The sequence below is a fragment of the Balaenoptera musculus genome, chromosome 1 (assembly GCF_009873245.2).
Source record: "Balaenoptera musculus isolate JJ_BM4_2016_0621 chromosome 1, mBalMus1.pri.v3, whole genome shotgun sequence".
Lineage (NCBI taxonomy): Eukaryota > Metazoa > Chordata > Mammalia > Artiodactyla > Balaenopteridae > Balaenoptera > Balaenoptera musculus.
The window spans coordinates 165,738,380-165,756,473 of NC_045785.1; the positions used below are offsets into that span (position 1 = coordinate 165,738,380).

At 42.7% G+C, this 18,094-nt stretch overlaps 1 protein-coding gene and 1 pseudogene across 2 annotated transcripts in view; both read right to left on the reverse strand.

Annotated features, from left to right (window-relative positions):
• Window positions 1-9,394: 9,394 nt before the first annotated feature.
• The window catches only part of MTARC1 (mitochondrial amidoxime reducing component 1), a 32,280-nt gene continuing 23,580 nt past the window's right edge, over window positions 9,395-18,094 (reverse strand). Inside the window, exons 7-8 of one of the 2 annotated variants that reach the window (XM_036861826.1) lie at window positions 12,377-12,499; window positions 9,395-10,203 (exon numbers count right to left, since the gene is read on the reverse strand). In XM_036861826.1, the coding sequence (XP_036717721.1) occupies window positions 12,385-12,499 (115 nt within the window). In that variant the 3' untranslated portion in view covers window positions 9,395-10,203; window positions 12,377-12,384. Of the gene's footprint in view, window positions 10,204-11,576; window positions 11,670-12,376; window positions 12,500-18,094 lie in introns of those variants that run through there. The other variant, XM_036861832.1, reaches the window with a different exon arrangement.
• LOC118887456 lies at window positions 10,051-10,168 on the reverse strand (annotated as a pseudogene).

Here is an 18,094-nt window from a genome sequence, read left to right on the forward strand (position 1 = left end):
AAGTGGAAACTTAGGTTTTATATTAGGTCTTTTCCCAGTGTATGTATTAAAACTATGTATATATTGTAATGTATATTATAAATTTATTTATAACATATTATATAATTGATAATAATTTATAAACTAATTATGGTGTGATAGAAAATTTCTCCGCAAGTTTATTCAAACATATTATATGGTCCCGCATATAATCTATCTTAATAAATGTTTCACATGCATTTGAAGAGAATGTGTAGTCCACAGATATTTGTTGTAATGTTCTATGTATGTCATTTAGATCAAAGTGTGTTGATAATATTTTTCAGATCTTTTGTATCCTTAATGGTTTTTTGTCTAGTTGTTCTATCAATTTCTGAGAGAGAGGTAAAAGTATCTCCAATTTTGATTGTAAGATTTTTTACTTCTCCCTTTAGTTCTACCAATTTTCATTCAATGTATCTTGTAGCTCTGTTATCACATAACACATATCTAGGGTCATCATGTTTTCCTGATGGATTCACCATTTTATTATTATGAAATGTCTTTCTTATCTCTGACACTATGTCTTGCCTTGAAGTCTATTTTTGCCTGTTATTAATATAGCCATTCAAACTTTCTTATACTTTTTGTTTGCCTTGTATATCATTGTCCACTCTTTTACTTTCAATTCATCTGTGTTCTTATATTTAAGGTACCTCTCTTGTAGACAGTAGATAGTTTTGGTCTTGCTTTTTTACCCACTCTAACAAAATCTTCCTATTAAATTTACCCATTTACATGTAGTTTAATTATTGATGTGTTGGATTCAGGTCTACCATTTACTGTTTGCTTTCTATTTCTTTCGTTTATTTTTTATTTCTCTATGCTTTCTTTTATGCCTTCTTTTCAGTTAATTGAATATATTTTAGCATTCCATTCTTCTACTGGCTTTTTAGCTTTACCTCTTTGCATTTTTATTTTTTTGCTTTTGTTTTTGTTTATTAGTTGTTTTAGGGCTTTTTAACTAGTCACTTAGAAGTAATATTGCATTAAATATATGAACATTGCAACAGCATAGTTCCATTCATCCACCCCCTCAACCTTTGTGCTATTGTCAATACATATTACATACATACATGTCAATATATTATAAACCCCCATATATGTTTTAAAGAAATTAAGAGAAAAAAGTACTTTCAATCCAACCACTGAGTTCTTTATTTCAACTATTACATTTTTCACATTCAGTATGTACATTTGGCTCATATTCATAAGTTATTATTCCTGTTTCATGTTTCCAATATCCTCTATTAGGGTTTTGAAGATATTTATCAAGCTTTTTTCCATTCCTGTTCTTCCAGTTCATTAATTCTGCTTCCTCTGGCATATGTTGGCCAGTTCTGGCCTTTCTTTCCTGATGTTTGTGTTCCTTGGAGGTGTCAATTTTTCTTTTGAACTCATATCCACTGGAGACTCCAAAAGTCTGTATCTAGATTTTATGACTTCCAAGTGAGTTGGGAGAGGGAGAATACTTCAAGGCAATTCAGGGTGATGTTACAATTCCACTAAAATCACTATCTATGCAAACCTGACCCTCAAGGAAATGCCCAGAACTTCCACCCTGGCCCTGCTCCTTTTCAGAAGCTGTTTTTCTGTGTTAATCACCAAGCCCAAAGTATCAACAGGGATGCTTTGTGAAGAAATACTGAAAGGGGGCTACCTAGCCAACCCCAGGCAGGATCTAGGATCTCACTATGCTGCCTTTGAGATTCGTGATTATTTTCCTGTCCTAAGGTCTGTGCAGCAGGCAGTGGTTTATCCAAGTAAATATGAAGGAGGGGAAAGAACCCAACTGGAAAGCATGTTCCAGGCACAACCCCAGTGCCTTAAGGTTCTCAGAGAAACAAAACTAATAGAAGATAGATAGATAAATAGATATTATAAGGAAATGACTCTTGAAATTAGGAGGTTAACAAGTCCCAAAATCTGCAGTTGGCAAGATAAAGACCTAGGAGAGCTGATGTGTAGCTCTAGTCCAAGTCCGAAGGCCTGAGGACCTGGAGAGCCAATGGTCTAAGTTCCAGTCCAAAAGCTGGCAGGGTCAAGACCCAAAAAGAGCTAATGTTTCAGTTCCAGTCTGGAAAAGACTGATGTCCCAGCTCAGCAGTCAGGCAGAAGGAATTCCCTCTTACTCACCCTTTTTGTTCTCTTCAGGTCTTTGACTGGATGAGGTTCATCCACATTGGGGAGGGTAATCTGCTACTCAGTCTACCAATTCAAACATTAATCTAATCCAGAGACATCCTCACAGATACATTCAGGATAATATTTGGTGAAATTTCTGGGTACTGCATGGCCCATCAAGTTGACACGTAAAATTAATCATCACACCCTGTCTGTCCCTACAGTTTCTCTCTTAGGTTCTGGCATCCATCAACTTCCTCTCACTTCTCCAATTTGGGCTCTGAATGGAAGCTGGCACCCTTTGCTAGTTTACCATCTTTTGTGGAATAGGAAGCTTCCAAAGTATTTAATTGTTACTTTATTTAGGAAACTCCAAATTGTGGGATTGCTCCAAGACATTTCTTTAAAAAGTGTGGAAGCCTCATTAGCAACTTTTAAAACACTTCTCTGATCTTAAAGAAATTTAAGAGGAAACCATGGGCTTGCTATTTACCAAGTTTTGTTTGATTGGTTGCAATTTTATTTGTATTTTGTTTTCAATAAATGAGTGCTAATGGTTAAAATTCAATATACTAGCCTTATAAGAAATATGACAGTCATGGGCCAAAATAAATCAACTATAGGAAGTGGAAATTCTGAATAAGACAATGAGATTCACTGCGTGATAAATATAGTCCATCAAGCAAGCTTTTAATCCCAGAGGAAAATGATTTTATAGACTAAACGTTCTTGACGGTGCCAGATTTCCCCTTCCTTGAGGAAGCATTTCCCAGCTCTTCATCCAAACACCCCTTGCTCACCCGTGCTCTTTTTCCTGATAGACATCTCCAAAGCCCCAGTTAGAGAATGCTGCAGGGTCAGTGGAAAGGTACAGAGATTCAGCCCACAAATACCAAAATCCAGAAAAATATGCCAAGCATCCAAGTGTGCTAAAACCTTGAGAAGGGCTCTGGTGTGGTCCGTTTGTGTTTTATGTTGCATCTCAATATGTTTGAGCCAGTCCCTTAGTTCTCAAGGAAGAGGGAAGGAGGTGAGAATTCCACTGCACCATTATTCATTCCTCTGTCCTGTGGAGAGCAGGGCGCTGGCCACTCTTGGAGAGGGAGGAAGGTGTAGTCTGGCTCACAGATTTCTTTATGTTTTTCTTCCTGCCAAGCTAGGTGGTCTCAGAAGAGACCGTGAAAGCCAGAAGTCACACTAGAAATCCTCTGATCACCTCTCATTTTACAGGGGAGGGAAACTGAGTCCCAGATGCAGTCAGTAGTTTGCTCCAGATCTCACATTTGCAGAGGTAGACAAGAAACCAGGTGATCTGACTCCTAAATCAAAGGCTTTCCCATGACACTGAGAGTTCACGTTAATAATGATTTTTAAAATCTAACATCTAAGGGTCTCCTCTGTTCAATGGAGTTATGTTACTCATCTTGACATTTTTTGAATGAATGATGACCTTGACTCTCAGAGATAATACTTTTGTTCTTATTGATTTCTATGGTTTTTGCTTCTTTACATTATTTTTTTCTTGGCATGGGGAGGGTGGGTAAAGGGTAGAAGTAAATTAGCCTAATTTGGAACAATTAGCATTTGCGCTTTTTTTGACAAAAGGGTTTCCAAAGCTGGGGTTGAGGGGGAAGACAGAAGCTGGGTACAGGGAGACCCTCCTTTGCTTTCACCACCCTGAATGACACACAATTAGTGGGCTGCTTACTCACTTGTCAGTCATTATGCTTTTCTGGAGTTGCTACGATGTGTCAGGTTCTGTTAGATGCTGGGGGTACAGAACTGAAGTATATGGTTCAGGTAGCAGGTAGGTAGGACGTCAGGAAGCTAGAAAGACACAGCCGAGCAAACCGTGAATTTCCAGCCAGTGTGTTGTTCAGTGCCGTGATGGAGGTGAGCACAGGATCCACAGATAGGCTGTGGGAGGAGAGGAGCGGTAGACCCAGCCGGGCACGGACCACGGCATGCTGGCATTCCTTATTTACGAATATGCTGCATCTCAGTTACCTGTTTTCCCTAGCTCCCTGTGTAGTACCAGCTCACGAGAGGTGACAGATAATTATCAAATGAATGAATGCATACATAAGTATTTCAGGTTTTGTAAATACCATGTAGAATGTATAAAGGATCCAATACTTTGCCTACACACACAGGTAGCAAATCAACAGCCACAGGTTCAATCTGACCCAGACTTTTGTCTTTGGCCCATATCGTGATTTTTAAAAACTTTGTACTACATTGGACTTTAAAATACTGATGTTGGACTTCTCTTCAAAGATCAGCAGGATATCTGGCAACACTGCACACTTATTCCAGAATACTGACTGGTTGGCGCTGGGTGGGACCTATATTTTCCTATTGAGCACAAGCCCTGAGGTGGCCGTGTCCCCACCTGTCATACTGCGTGAGCCTGTGCACCTCACCCAGACATCTGCTCTCACGTGTGTTGCCGACTTGGCTCCTGGAAGCATTTGATTCTGGGTCTTGACATTCACAGGAGTGGAGAACGGTGTGGGGAATAGCAGGTATAACTGAGGGAACCAGGGAAGGATTTCTGGAGTTCTAGGGGTCCTCGGAAGTGCAGCACGTGAAGCTGGAGAGAGGGAGGCCGACCTGGGGGGAGGAGATCCTAAATACTAAAGGTGGGAGCTCTGGCCAGGTGATGGCTGAGGACGAGGTGGCCATGCCCCTAGTTTCCCTCCTGAGAAAGGAGATTTTCTTTTTTTTTTTTTTGAGAAATTAAAAAATACATTTATTTACTTATCTTATACATAGCATCAATAGTGTATATATGTCAATCCCAGACATATATACACTATTGATACTATGTATAAATAGATAACTAGTGAAAACCTACTGTATAGCACAGGGAACTCTACTCAGTGCTCTGTGGTGACCTAAACGGGAAGGAAATCCAAAAAAGAGGGGATATATGTATACTTACAGATGATTCACTTTGCTATACAGTAGAAACTAACACAACATTGTAAAGCAATTATACTCCAATAAAAACTTTTTTAGAAAGAAAAGACAATGTAAAATAGAATTCCTTTGTGAACTGAATAAACTGCATATTTCTCCTGTAAAAAATAAAAAATAAAAAAATTTAAAAATACATTTATTAAGTCATTTAAAAAGCAATAATAAGCCCATTATATGTTAATAAGCCCATTATATGTTAACATGAAAAACATATTTTTACAAAATGATTATATTTCCTAAAACAAAAACTTTAGTGATAAGAGTGGCATTATTTTACATTTCTGCGAATATATTTATGTTTAGCTTAATAGAAGACAGCTGGTGTTTGTTTCTGTATTCAGTCTATAGTGATACATTGTTTTGACTGAAGTATATGAAGAAAATAGACTCACACAGAGATGGAATCAGAAAAGGGAGGAGTATTTTAATAGCCTTTTCAGATAATTATGGCTGTCCTTCTTTAATACTATACTCCAAACTTAACAAGTGATAGGGTTTTTGGTATTTTTTTTAATTTTTATTTTATATTGGAGTATAGTTGCTTAGCAATGTTGTATTAGTTTCAGGTGTACAGCAAAGTGATTCAGTTTTACATATACATGTACCTATTCTTTTTCAAATTCTTTTCCCACTTAGGTTATTACAGAATGTTGAACAGAGTTCCCTGTGCTATACAGTAGGTCCTTGCTGGTTATCTATTTTAAATATAGAGAAAGGAGATTTTCAATCAGCCCTGGATTTCCATATGGGGCTTGGAGCTGCTGAATGTAGTGCCCATTTGCTGAGGTTCTTTCAGGAGAAGTAGGGATTGCTAGAGTTCCAAGGAAACCTGAGTCCTGTGATTCACCACTGCATTTTGCACTGGAAGAAACTGAGGCCGAGAGAGGGGAAGTGCCTTGGCCAAAGTCATACAGCAAGGTCGGGAGCAAGGCCAACTCCTGCTCTATTTTACTTATTCCTTCACCGGAGAAATAAAGAAAAAGGGAAGGAGGGAGAAAAGGCAGGTGTGAGGAGATACAAGAATATGAACCAGTGCTCTGCTTTTAGGGTAATCAGAACTTTGAATTCAAAGAGTTTCTTCTTTTCTTTCAAGAAAGAAATGTGTTTTTATAATCCGACTTCAATGGCTGGTGGGAAAAAAAGTCCTTTGAGTCCCCAGGGACTGTTAAGAAAACCGCCATTAAATTCTAGTCTTCAGAGCTGTCTGAGCCATAATAACTGTAACAAACTGCGAGTGTGTGTTTTCTTAGGATTTCTCTTTTGGGCAGCCATGCGAGAGATAGGGAAGGGGCGGCAAAAAGGAATAGGCAGCAAAAAGGAATAGGCAAGTTTTACTAGCATAATAAGAAAAGGTACAAATTGGGATAATTTCATAATTAAGCGTAGCCTCTCTGGGTCTGGTGAAGATTCACTTCGCTATACAGTAGAAACTAACACAACATTGTCAAACAACTATACCTCACTAAAAATAAATAAATTAAAAGTAAATAAATAAGCTGTCAAGACATACAAAAAAGAAACTATATTTGCAGAACTCCAGAGGAAAAAGGTGTTAGGAGAATGAGTAGGATTGGGTCTGCGGTTGGAGGGAGGAGGAGGAGGAGGAGGTAGACTATATGTGGCACATATGGCATCGTGTCCCTTCCCAGGTAGGAATATGTGCATACGTAGGTCCCCTTTGCTGGGAAAGCTTTTCCCCACATCCGACCCTAACCATCCCAACACCCTTCAATGGGCTGAGGCAGTTATCCTTCAGGGCTCAGCTGAAATGTTCTCTTGGGACCCTGAACTTCCCCATCGTAATATTCATCACACTTGCAATTAATTATTTGTGTCATTAGTTGCTTTCTGCCAGGCTTTCCTGCTGCAGGGTAAGCTCCACTAATGACTACAGTGTCTGTGTCTGTTTTGCTCATGACTAACAGTGTAGAGCCCATAGTAGACACTCAATCAGTATTTAGTGAAAGGCTTTAGGACATCTTCCCTGTCTCTAATCCCTCATAATCTTTATGGAGACTGTCCAGAGGGCAGCTAAGCAGGAGAGAGGCTTTCAGTACAGCTGTTCCTGGCCTCCCCTCCCTCCCGATACTACCCTGGCACATCACATCTTCAAACTGCTTAAAGAGGCAGGCTTAGCAGACAGGGAGTTTGTTGGACTGGGTCTAAACAAGCAATGCAGAAATGACTTCTAAAGGCACTGACTGCCATGCAAGGAGTGAGCCCAGTGAGGGAACCCCCTCCCCGGTGCGGACATGTGTCTGAGCAGGAGAGAAAGGCCTCACCCACGAGTGAACTGAGAACCGAGTGATTTCAGATGTGACCCCGAAATGCCATCCCAAGGACTTGGTTCTCTGTTGAGCTTCTTCTCTCTTAAGTAACTCGACAGCCCAAGCTCTGGGCAAGTGTTGGGGGTTAGCTGATTTCACCAGGGTATCGATTCTCCTTAAAGATTCTCTAATGTAAAAGTAAACCATTTGCAAACTGAAGTTCTGCGAGTTCTCGGTAACAACTTTCTGTCCACACACCCCAGAGCACGCTGGCTAACAACCCCCCAGGGAGGCAACTCTGCAGTTTGCAAAGTGCTCTTTACACACCTGCTATCAGATCCTCGCACACACATGAGGCATTATCAACATCGTATGACGTATGTGGTATTAATGTCCTCATACCTATTTTATGGCTGTTTCAACGAATGCCCACAAAGTTTAGGAAGCCTGCCCCCGGTCACCCAGCCAGCTCAAGCCAGAGCTGGGGCCTGGAAGGGCCGTTGTCCCGGCCACCTGCAGTTCCCTCTTGCCTGTCTTATAAGGCTGAGGTTTTTCCAAGGGAACCAGTTGATGTTGGAAACTGAAGTGTTGCCTTCCAGCAGGTCGGGGGACCTGGACGTTAGCCCTTGAGCGTGGGATCAAACCTGATCGTCTCCGGTTGTGATCGAGGAAAGGAAAACCTTTCCGTGGGCCAACAACATTGTTAGGAAGCTCGCCGACGGGGCCCCAGCATCTGGTGCCCTTGGTGTGTGGGGTACAGGGCCGTCCAGCTGGGCGTGTGGCCCTGGGCACGTTGCACTTGCAGAGGAGGGGGCAGGGGGCAGCGTGTGGGAACACAGCCCCGGGCTGGCTCAGGGTGGAAGGTCACTGCCGGGGCGGGGAGTAGGGGCCGGTGGGTACAGAGCAAGAAGGCAGGAGCCAGGCCTGGTTTTCAAAATCAGCCTCCAGCCTGTGGTCTCCAGAAGAGGAGACCTCAGTCCCGGCACAAAATAAAAGGGTGGAGGAAGCAAATGAGCTTGCTTCTCTCCGTTGTTTATTTTTCCTCCCTCGTTTCCGCTGGTGCTCCTCCGGCCCCAATCCCCCTGGCCTCTGGTTTCCCGCCACTATCTGGTTAATAACCTCCCACATCAGCCTGCTCAGCCCCCTCGGCTCCCCCTGCAATCTCTTCTCCAGGCTTTGCTGAGGCTGTATTTACCCACACACAGGATTTCCGTAGGTGATAGCCACAGGGCCTGCTGGCTCCGGCGCTGTCCCTCCTCCCCTCATGGGGGTCTATTTACAGCCGCGGAAGAATTCCAATCCCCCCCCCCCCCGCAAGAATGTGACCATCCTTAGACGGCTCACCTACGCCAACAGCTGAGCCAGCCTCTCGGTAAGATCACTCACCCTCACACCCGCCCCTCCCTGGTCTCCTCAAACGCAGAGAAGAGAGATAAGGTACACAGGTGAGTTAGCCGAGGTGGCCCACTCACCCACAGACCTCCAGGCCGAGGGTCGTGGGGCGGGACCTCCGGACGCCTCCCCGTCTGGGCCCCCATCATATCACAGGCCTTGTCGATCCAGATCCCGCAGAAAGGGGATGCGGCATCGCCGGCAGACATCCTCGTGAAACACGCACCCACCCCACGGCGTTTACTCATTCCAGGGCCGTTCACTCAACACTCAAAAGAAGTACCCGCCTCACAGGGTGATTTGGTTTTTGTTCAACTTTGTATGGATGGGTAATGCGCATTCGGAGAAGTGCGCCAGTCGGCAGCCCAATCAAGTTTCGCAACGTGGACGTACTGAGGTCATCAGCACCCAGATCAGAAGGTTTCCCACCTCCAGAAGCCCCTTCCTATACCCCGACCCGGCCGCTGCCTACCGCCTCTCACCCCCAGCCCCCAGCAACCAGCATCCCGGCTTCCGACACCACACGTCAGTTTTGCCTCATGGGTTTTACACTTAAGAAGCTGGATTCCAGACATGCACAGACAAGACTTTTAATTTTTCTCCATCAACAATATCTGGGAGGCAGGAGGCTTGTCGAGCCTGCTCTGGGTGTTCTATTTTATTTTCAACTGTCAGGATCCCTAATTCCCTGACACCACATAACTGTGAGGAATTTTAGGGAAGGAGTTATCTAAGTGAGAAACCCTGCAGTGGGCAGCATGCCAAGTGTGGAGGAAAAGCGGAATGAGATAAATAAGATGAAGGCGTTGTGAAGAGATAGGGACCACATGAAGCTGAGGTCTCCGGGGGGGTGGGGGGTGGGGGGAGGGGGAGGGGGACCGCAAAGATGGCAGGAAACTGAAACACATGCTAACATTTTCACCAAAGGGAGAGAGAAAAGAGTTCCAACCGCTCCCAGCCGTCTTCAGCCCATCCTTGCCTCTTTTCCCTTTTTTCTCTATTTCTGGAGATGCTATTTTAAGCAAAGCTATACTCCCTACCTCTTTACTTTAAACACCCACTGAAAACAGAAGTATAACATAAGCCACATTTGTAATTTGTGTGTGTGTGTGTGTGTATGTGCGGTAAAATATACATGACAAAATTTACCATTAGTGACATTTAGTACATTCACAATACTGTGCAACCATCACCACTCTATGGATCCAGAACCTTTGTATCACCCCAAAAGGACACCTCATACTCATTAAGCAGTCGCTCTCCTTCCTCAGAACCATGTTCAGATGCCATCAAGTAGGTGGCAATGCCTTAACTATATGCGTGTTGTCCAGGCCTCCTCCAATCTTGTCAAAAGGAATGCATATCTTCTCTCTTTCATACAAGACCCACATATGTAATTTTAAATTTTCTGGTAGCCATGCTAAAAAGGTAAAAAGAAACAGGTGAAAGTAATTTTAATAATTTATCTAATCCATTTTTATGGCTGAGTAGTATTCCGTTGTATATCTGTACCACACCTTCTGTATCCATTCATCTGTCGATGGACATTTAGGTTGCTCCCGTTTGCAGCAACGTGGACGGACCCAGAGGTTGTCATACTAAGCACAGTAAGTCAGAAAGAGAAAGACAAATACCATATGATATCACTTATCTGTGGAATCTAAAATATGGCATAAAGGAACTTATCTACAGAACAGACCTGTGGTTGCCAAGGGGGTTGGGGGGTGGGGGAGGGATGGAGTGGGAGTTTGGGATTAGCAGATACAAACTATTATACACAGAACGGATAAACAACAAGGTCCTAATGTATAGCACAGGGAACTAGATTCAAATGCTGTAATAAACCATAATGGAAAAGAATATGAAAAAGAATATAGACACATATATGTGTATAACTGAATCACTTTGCTGTACAGCAGAAATTAACACATTATAAAACAACTATACTTCAATAAAATAAATTTTTAAAAATAACTTCTTTAATCCAATACTTCCAAACTGTTATCATTTCAGCACATCATCATTATAAAAATGATTGCTGAGCTATCTTGCACTCTTTCATTTGCACTAAGTCTTTGAAATCAGGTGTGTATCTCTCACATACCATACATCTCCATTGGACCAGCCACATTTCAGAAGCCCCACGTGGCTAGTGGTTACTGTGTTAGGTGGTGTTACTCTAAACAGTTTGTAGAATGCTATCAATATGCCAAGTCATCTTTTTAAGGGTGGTTATTAAATACTAAAACGTTTTGAGGCTACAGTTTTGTTTTTAATACAAATTTATTTTCTTCATTATGAAAAATAATATACTTGGAAACTGTGGAAAGAAAAATTACCCCTAAGCACCAGCACAAGCAAAACTATAATCACTTTTTGACACTCCGTATGTCATGACTTCTTTGTAGTTTTTTCTCATCGTTTTGTGCCCCATACAGCGATATTACCACCACTTTGAAGTGGAAACTGAAGGCCAGTACGACCATTTACCAGAGGCAACAACGCAGCTTTCCCCAGAGTCTTGAGGAGGTTTGTGAACTAGCTTGTGTCTAAGATTCCTTCCAACCCAAACATGCCAGGGTACTAGGATGTCGTTCATCCCTTCCACCTAACAGACACACACAGACATACAGACACATATACACATACACACACACAGAGCCCAGGTCTTCCGTTCCACCCCATAGAACAGTCCGAAAAGAGTAAGAACACCTCTACTCAGCCTTGCTGACTCTCTGGGAAAACACAGAGCTCTAAACGGAAACACTGTTATTTAGCACTCATGCTCAGAAAGAAGAAAACCTAGCAGAAACCAGACTCAGTATCCAAGAATGTAAAAACATTTCTTTTTAGATTCCCAGCAGCTTCATGCCACAATGCCCCAAGCTGGAAAAAAAAAAAAAAAGTGCCATTTCATATGTTTATAGCAACATCTGATTTAATATTATACAGTTTTGCTTAGTCACAAACCAGAACAAATACTTTCAGATTTATTACATCCTTCCATTCAGAGACTCTATAATCATAGTTAATAATGCAGCCATTCCACAGCCCAAGAAAGAAGGTTTCTAATTTTGGGGACCAAAGATTCCTGAGAGGCAGGTTATTTTCAAGAAGGATTTAAGGTTTTCAAGCTCTCAATGAAGCTTGAAATTCATCTTTTCCAGTTCACATGAAAAGAGTTTCCTCTGAATATTGGCTGGGAGGTAGAAAGAGAGGAAAACCAGTTGACAGAATCTCCCAGAGCTTTTAGAGAATGTGGCAATCACTCACCAGCATTCCTAATCCTTACCTTGTCTCACACATGAAAACAAAATTAACACAAAGCAAACAAACAAACAAAAAAACCATGCCATTGACTCCCATGTTCTTTGCACTGTTAATGCTGTATTTTGGGCTTTCTTCTTACTCACTGATTCATTAAAAGGCACAAATTGATTTTTAAAAGAAACAAATATTCTGACAAAGCATACTTTCTTATTATTCCCCCACGCATACATTCCCACGCAGGCATTTGTCACACGTCTGTACACAATTGTTCTGCCCCAAGCCTTGCCGGTTCCTGCCTAATTAATTCAGGATTAGTTACTGACCTGGAGAGTTAACCAGCTGTGCGAAGGTCCATCCAGGTTGTGTCTTCAGGGCTCGGCTCTCTTTCAGGGCACAGGTGGTCCTCCGTTGCATCCAGATGTGGGTGCTCTGCGGTCCTCTGAGGGCTGGGGGATGCGTGTTTGGATTAGCGTGAGCACATCGCCCAACGTGGGTGCGTCATGTTAAACCGCAATGCATTCTAGTGAGTTCCATTTCTCAAAGAGAGCCAGGATTTTTCCCTCCAGTATTTCTTTACACACCATTAAAGAGAATGCCAACGTTAAGGTAGGGTGAGAAGGTGTCAGTGAGAACTTAGCCTGCAGGGAATCAGTTAAGAGTTTAGAAGAGTCTGGGGCCCTTATAAAACTGAGGATTCCTAGGTCCCACCACAGACCTGCCACTTTGGGATATCAGGGGGTCAGATACAGGAATAGTCACTCTGAGCAAAATTCTTAGGTGATTCACATACACACTACAGCCTACACACACCGGTCTTAAAGTTCCCTTCATTAAGTCATAAGCAAATACATCAAAACGAGACTGTAGGATGAAACCAGGTTCCAGTTGAAGATACTACCGCTCTTTGAATGAATTCTTGCTAACAGATTTTTAGCAGCACGTTGCCAGAAATCAAAAGCCTTGAGTTCTGTTCTAGCCCATCACCTATAACGTGGGCAAGTTACTTAACCTTTTCAAACCTCCCTGACATTGAGTTATGCAACTAAGGGCAAGTGTGAAACAGCTAAGGGCAATACTGAAACAGCTTACAAAAGGCTTTCCCATCCATCCACCTCACTGGATTGTCAGGAGGATTAAATAGCGTGCAGTGGATGAACTCTCTCTGCAGACTTCATGGCACCTGACAAAGGCACAGCACAATTAAGAGTGTGGACATAGTTTCAGATGAAAAGTCCTATTTTTTTTTTTTTGAGGTCAAATTATCTGTTTTATTACTGATAAAGGCTAGGCTGGAGGGTGTGGTTTAGGAATATAGAGGCAATGGAATTTCTTTTTTTTTTTTTTTTCTCTCAGTTTAAAATTTATCCACCAAGCCTCAGACAGCACTGGACTGTTACGGGTCTCTCCCGACTAGGGCAGGGGTTTTTCTGCCAAGCTCACCACTTGAACCAAGGAGACTTGAGTTCCAGCAGCTTGAAGGCAGGCAGATCCCAGGAAGGAAGAGGGTGGAGAAGCAGAACTCAACTGCTACCCCCAAGTTTACCAATCATTTCTCTCCTGAGAAGGAGAATGAGAGGAAGTGGGAAGGGGCCAAGACTAACTAATGCCCCTTCGTTGGATGCACTGGGGATAAGTGTGATTATAATACTCAAGCAGCCTGAGGGAAGTTACAGTCTCTGCCCCCAAATTACTCAACTTTTTGTACTTTGAACCCATTGTGCTCAATCATTATGCCTATGGTCAACCAGAAGGGGTACCACATCTTCAGAGAGGGAATCAACCTCCACCCCCAAACCAGCCACTGCTCCACTATAGATCTTCCTGGGCAGGCAGTGTGGATTTTTCTCCTATAAGTTTCTGAGTTGGGTCAGTGAAATACATTATGTTTTTCAAGGCCTTTCTATAGTCAAGAAGAAAAAGGTAGTTTCTCTTCAATTTTCCATCTCAAATTATTTCAAGCTACATTGACCAACATAGCCTATCAGAGGTTAGGCAGTAAAATCATGATATCATAATTGATGTTATCATAAAAGTACCCCAAAAATGAAATGCCAACAATACGATGTTCTACACTTGAACTTAACCTTCTCAGTGTCAAATTACCAGGGAGTCCCAGGTCCAAAATTTAATCCCCTTACAAGATCCAAAGAAGTAAAAAGAAGAAATGAAAGCCTGAAGTTAAATTATCTCACTCTCAATCAAGATCAAGTTCAAAGACATTCCATTTCCATTTCTTTTTCTCTTTAGCCTCAGCAAGAAGAGTTCTTGATGTCCTGAGTGGGGTTGAGGCGCTGTCAGCAGCTATAGCCTGGGCTGGCTTTCCAGGAAGGGGTCTTAGAGTTTGGATTAATTCAGCTCCAAGCCTTTCATGTGCCTCACTTTTTTTTCTTTTTTATTATTATTTTTAAATTGTGGTAAAATACGCATAACTTAAAATTTACCCTCTTAACCATTTTTAAGTGTACAGTTCAGTAGTATTAAGTATTTTCACATTGTTGTGCAACCATCACTACCATCCATCCCCAGAACTCTTTTCATCTTGCAAAACTGAAACCCTGCACCCATTAAACAATAACTCCCATCCCCTCTCCCCCAGCCCTTGGCAACCACAATTCTTCTTTCTGTTTCTATGAATTTGACTACACTAGATACCTCGTATGCGTACAATCATACGGTATTTGTCCTTTTGTGACTAGCTGATTTCATTTAGCATAATGTCCTTAAGGTTCATCCATGCTGTAGCATGTGTCAGAATTTTTTTCCTTTTTAAGGTTAAATAACATTCCATCGTACAGATATAGCACATTTGTTTACCCATTTGTCTGTCGATGGACACTTCGGTTGTCCTTTTGGCTGTTGGGAATAGTGCTGCTACGAACATGGGGGTAAGTGCCTCACTTTTTAAAAAGACCAAAAAGTTTAGACCACACAGGAGATTATCATGGCACTGTCCTCACACCAATAAATTTAGAAAATAATCCAATCCCCTGTAGAAAAGTTTCAGGCAAAAAAAATCACATTTCCAAAGCCCAATATGTGCTTTTGCCAAAGGCTATAGCAGATTGAGAAGGGAAGATCCTTCTCAGAAGATTCCTCTAAGGGAAGAAGGGTAAATGGTTTTATCTGAAGTGCTCATCAATCAGTGCTAGGTGACTGTAATCCACATGGAGTTTAATGATGGTACCATGTTTACCGAATCTGGGGGAGATGAACTCACCCCTATAAACAGTCTGCACGCTCAGAGAGTAGCATGTGAGACATTACTGCCTGAAACACATTTTCATGGTTCAAAATAAAAACATGATTAAAAAGCGTTTCTTAAAACAAGCATTTATTCTCTGCCTGAGAAGTTTGAAACGTGGATACTGCCAATAAAGGCCCACACTTCTGAACGTAGTGTAACGAAGAGGAAAAGTATTTGACCCGTCCTACAGCTCACACCCAGAACATTATCTGCCAACATATGGATTGCCAACTGGAATATGCAAAACATCAGACACACATCTGTGGAAAAGGGCCTCCTCCCACAGGAAACAAGATGTTGGGGCAGGAGGATTAATATAATTAAAACTTTAAGACACAGTGTGATACAGGGAAATACAGTTGAGCAACACATGGTTGAGACTTGAAATCTGTATTTTCTTTCTTTTCAAAAGCCCTGGGAGCATAATGAGAGTACCGCTTTAAGAACTAAGATTCACCCCACCAGGCATTAATGGTGTCCAGAAACTATGTGAGCAATCTTACTTGACATCCCCAAGACGTTAATATCTGTCCAACGCCAAACTAGAGGGGGAAACGTTAATTTTCTCAGCCTTCTGATAGCACTATACAAGATCTCTTAGCCCCACAAAAAGCTCCAAATATATTCTCTAGGACTTCAGCTGCCTTAAAATATAGGCTTGCATTTATCTTGGCCACATTAACGAGATCTGTTTGACCAATACATTTATATTTATGATGACTAAGGGCAGATTATGGTTGTTAAAATTTGTCCTTGGGACATGAAAACACTCCTCTGTCATTAATACATTCTGTAATATAAACTATGATGTCAGGTCAACGTAAAGGGTAAAAACGTTCTGAAAGTATGCACACATCATTTTTTAAAGCAATTGAGCCTAATGGAATAACAAAGGTCATCATAACAAACCATTACAGCCTTGGTCTTGGCAACTCTGGCCACAGAAGAATCTCCAAGAAACGATCATCATTCCTCCAATGTTATGGCATCCAGACGACAGGGATGGCTCTCAAATGAGTCATACGGGCTCAGATCCTCGGTAGCTATGTGAGCGCGGGACGATCAATTATTCATGTGTTTACAAAGAGCTTTCCTGGTTGATGTTAACCAGAGCTGCTTGCAAAGAAGAGCCCTCCAGCTGTCCTCGGCCGTCCTGGGCCTCCGACTAACAAGCTGCTTTAATTGCTGGCAAGTCATCTGGAAGGTGCCCCTCCCCTAGGCCAAGTAAACGCCCCCCCCTTTGAGACTTTATTAGGTGTAAAAATATTAATCAGAAATAATTATGACAACAATACTTTATTTATAGTACTCCCAGCAAATGCCAAAGGGAGACATTGAACTTGGACTTGACTTAGATCCCACCAAGCTCCACAAAGACTGGATGGAGTCCGAACCGTTGAAGATACAGGTCAGGGACTAGTAGAGGGGCTAGAGAAGAAGATGAAGGGGAAGAATCAGGGGCTGTGGGCTTCATGAGGGAGACACAGGGAAGAACCGTCTAAGAGGGAGACACAGGGAAGAACCGTCTAAGATGCTCAATGAAGGTAAAGGACAGGGAACCACCAGAGAGGCCTCCTCCACGTGGCAGGAGCCCTTTACCTTCTTCACGCTTCCCACGAACACACCTCTCCCGCTAAGCACGACCGCTCACCCCTGGCTGGTGCTCCCTCTAGAGATCAATGCAGGGTTTCCCAAAAGATGACCAGAAATAGACCTTTAGGGAGGGCAGTGTTAAACGCAAATAGAATTCTTCACTGCAGGTCAATCCAGAGCCTTCTACAGGCTGCTGGGCCTTTGGAGGAGGAGTGAGGCGCGCAGGACTTCCCAAAGGTATTGGTCCATGGAATTCTTTTTTTAGGAGCATCCTTGCAGGCAAACTTCCAGAACACCCTGGACCAGTAAAACTTAGGGAAGGGCAGTGTTATGTTATCAACAGGTCTGAGAGCCACTCTGGCATCTTTGAGTGACTCTAACATATCTGCTCTCGGCCACCACGGATTGCTTGCATTTGTCACACTCTCAGAGTTCTGGGGGCACCTGCCTGCGGTCACTGTTGGTGACAGCCTCATAGGTGGCTTCTCAAAGTCATGCTTGGCTAGTCAAGCTCGCCTGGCCTCTGCACACAGTTCTGGCAAACTGGCAGCCCTCCCCCAAGGGCATCTCCTCACCCCGTATCACTAAGGGCAGAAGGAGAGTGTTTCTCATTGCTGGACAACTGCTTAATTTCCATCAGCCCCCCCACAACCGATTTCTTCCTGCCCTTGTGTGTAAGTTGCTGCTTCTCTCTCCCATTTGTGACGTTCTCACTTTTTCTGGGGAACAGCTGGGAAAGTGAGCCTTTAAGCAGTCTGCCTAGGCTCTTTCCCACGTGGTTCTTTGCAAGATCTCCAGCTGTGGGTTTGTAACTCTCCGCTGTGACTGCAGCGAGACGTTGCCACCCAGAATGAAACACACAACGACGGTGGATGTTTTGGCCTGACCCTGAATGTCCATCGTCTGCAGCTATAAGGAGACCTTCTGAGGGTCTGCGACGGTCTATATTCCTGACCCGATATTTCAAGTGGAATTGTGTGCAGAGGTTCAGTATCCAAAATAAACCAGACATCAGCCCTGCCTTTGGCATTAACCAACTCATTAAATATAAAATAAACACAAGTAAATGGCTTTTAAATCTCACTGACAGAAAGCTTGGCAACTACTCTGAGATTCTAGAGGTCATTGGAACCTCTGTCTCTAAACTGGAATCTTCCTCACACTCTGAGTAGCAGGAGACTCCAGACAAATGAGGGAGGTGTTA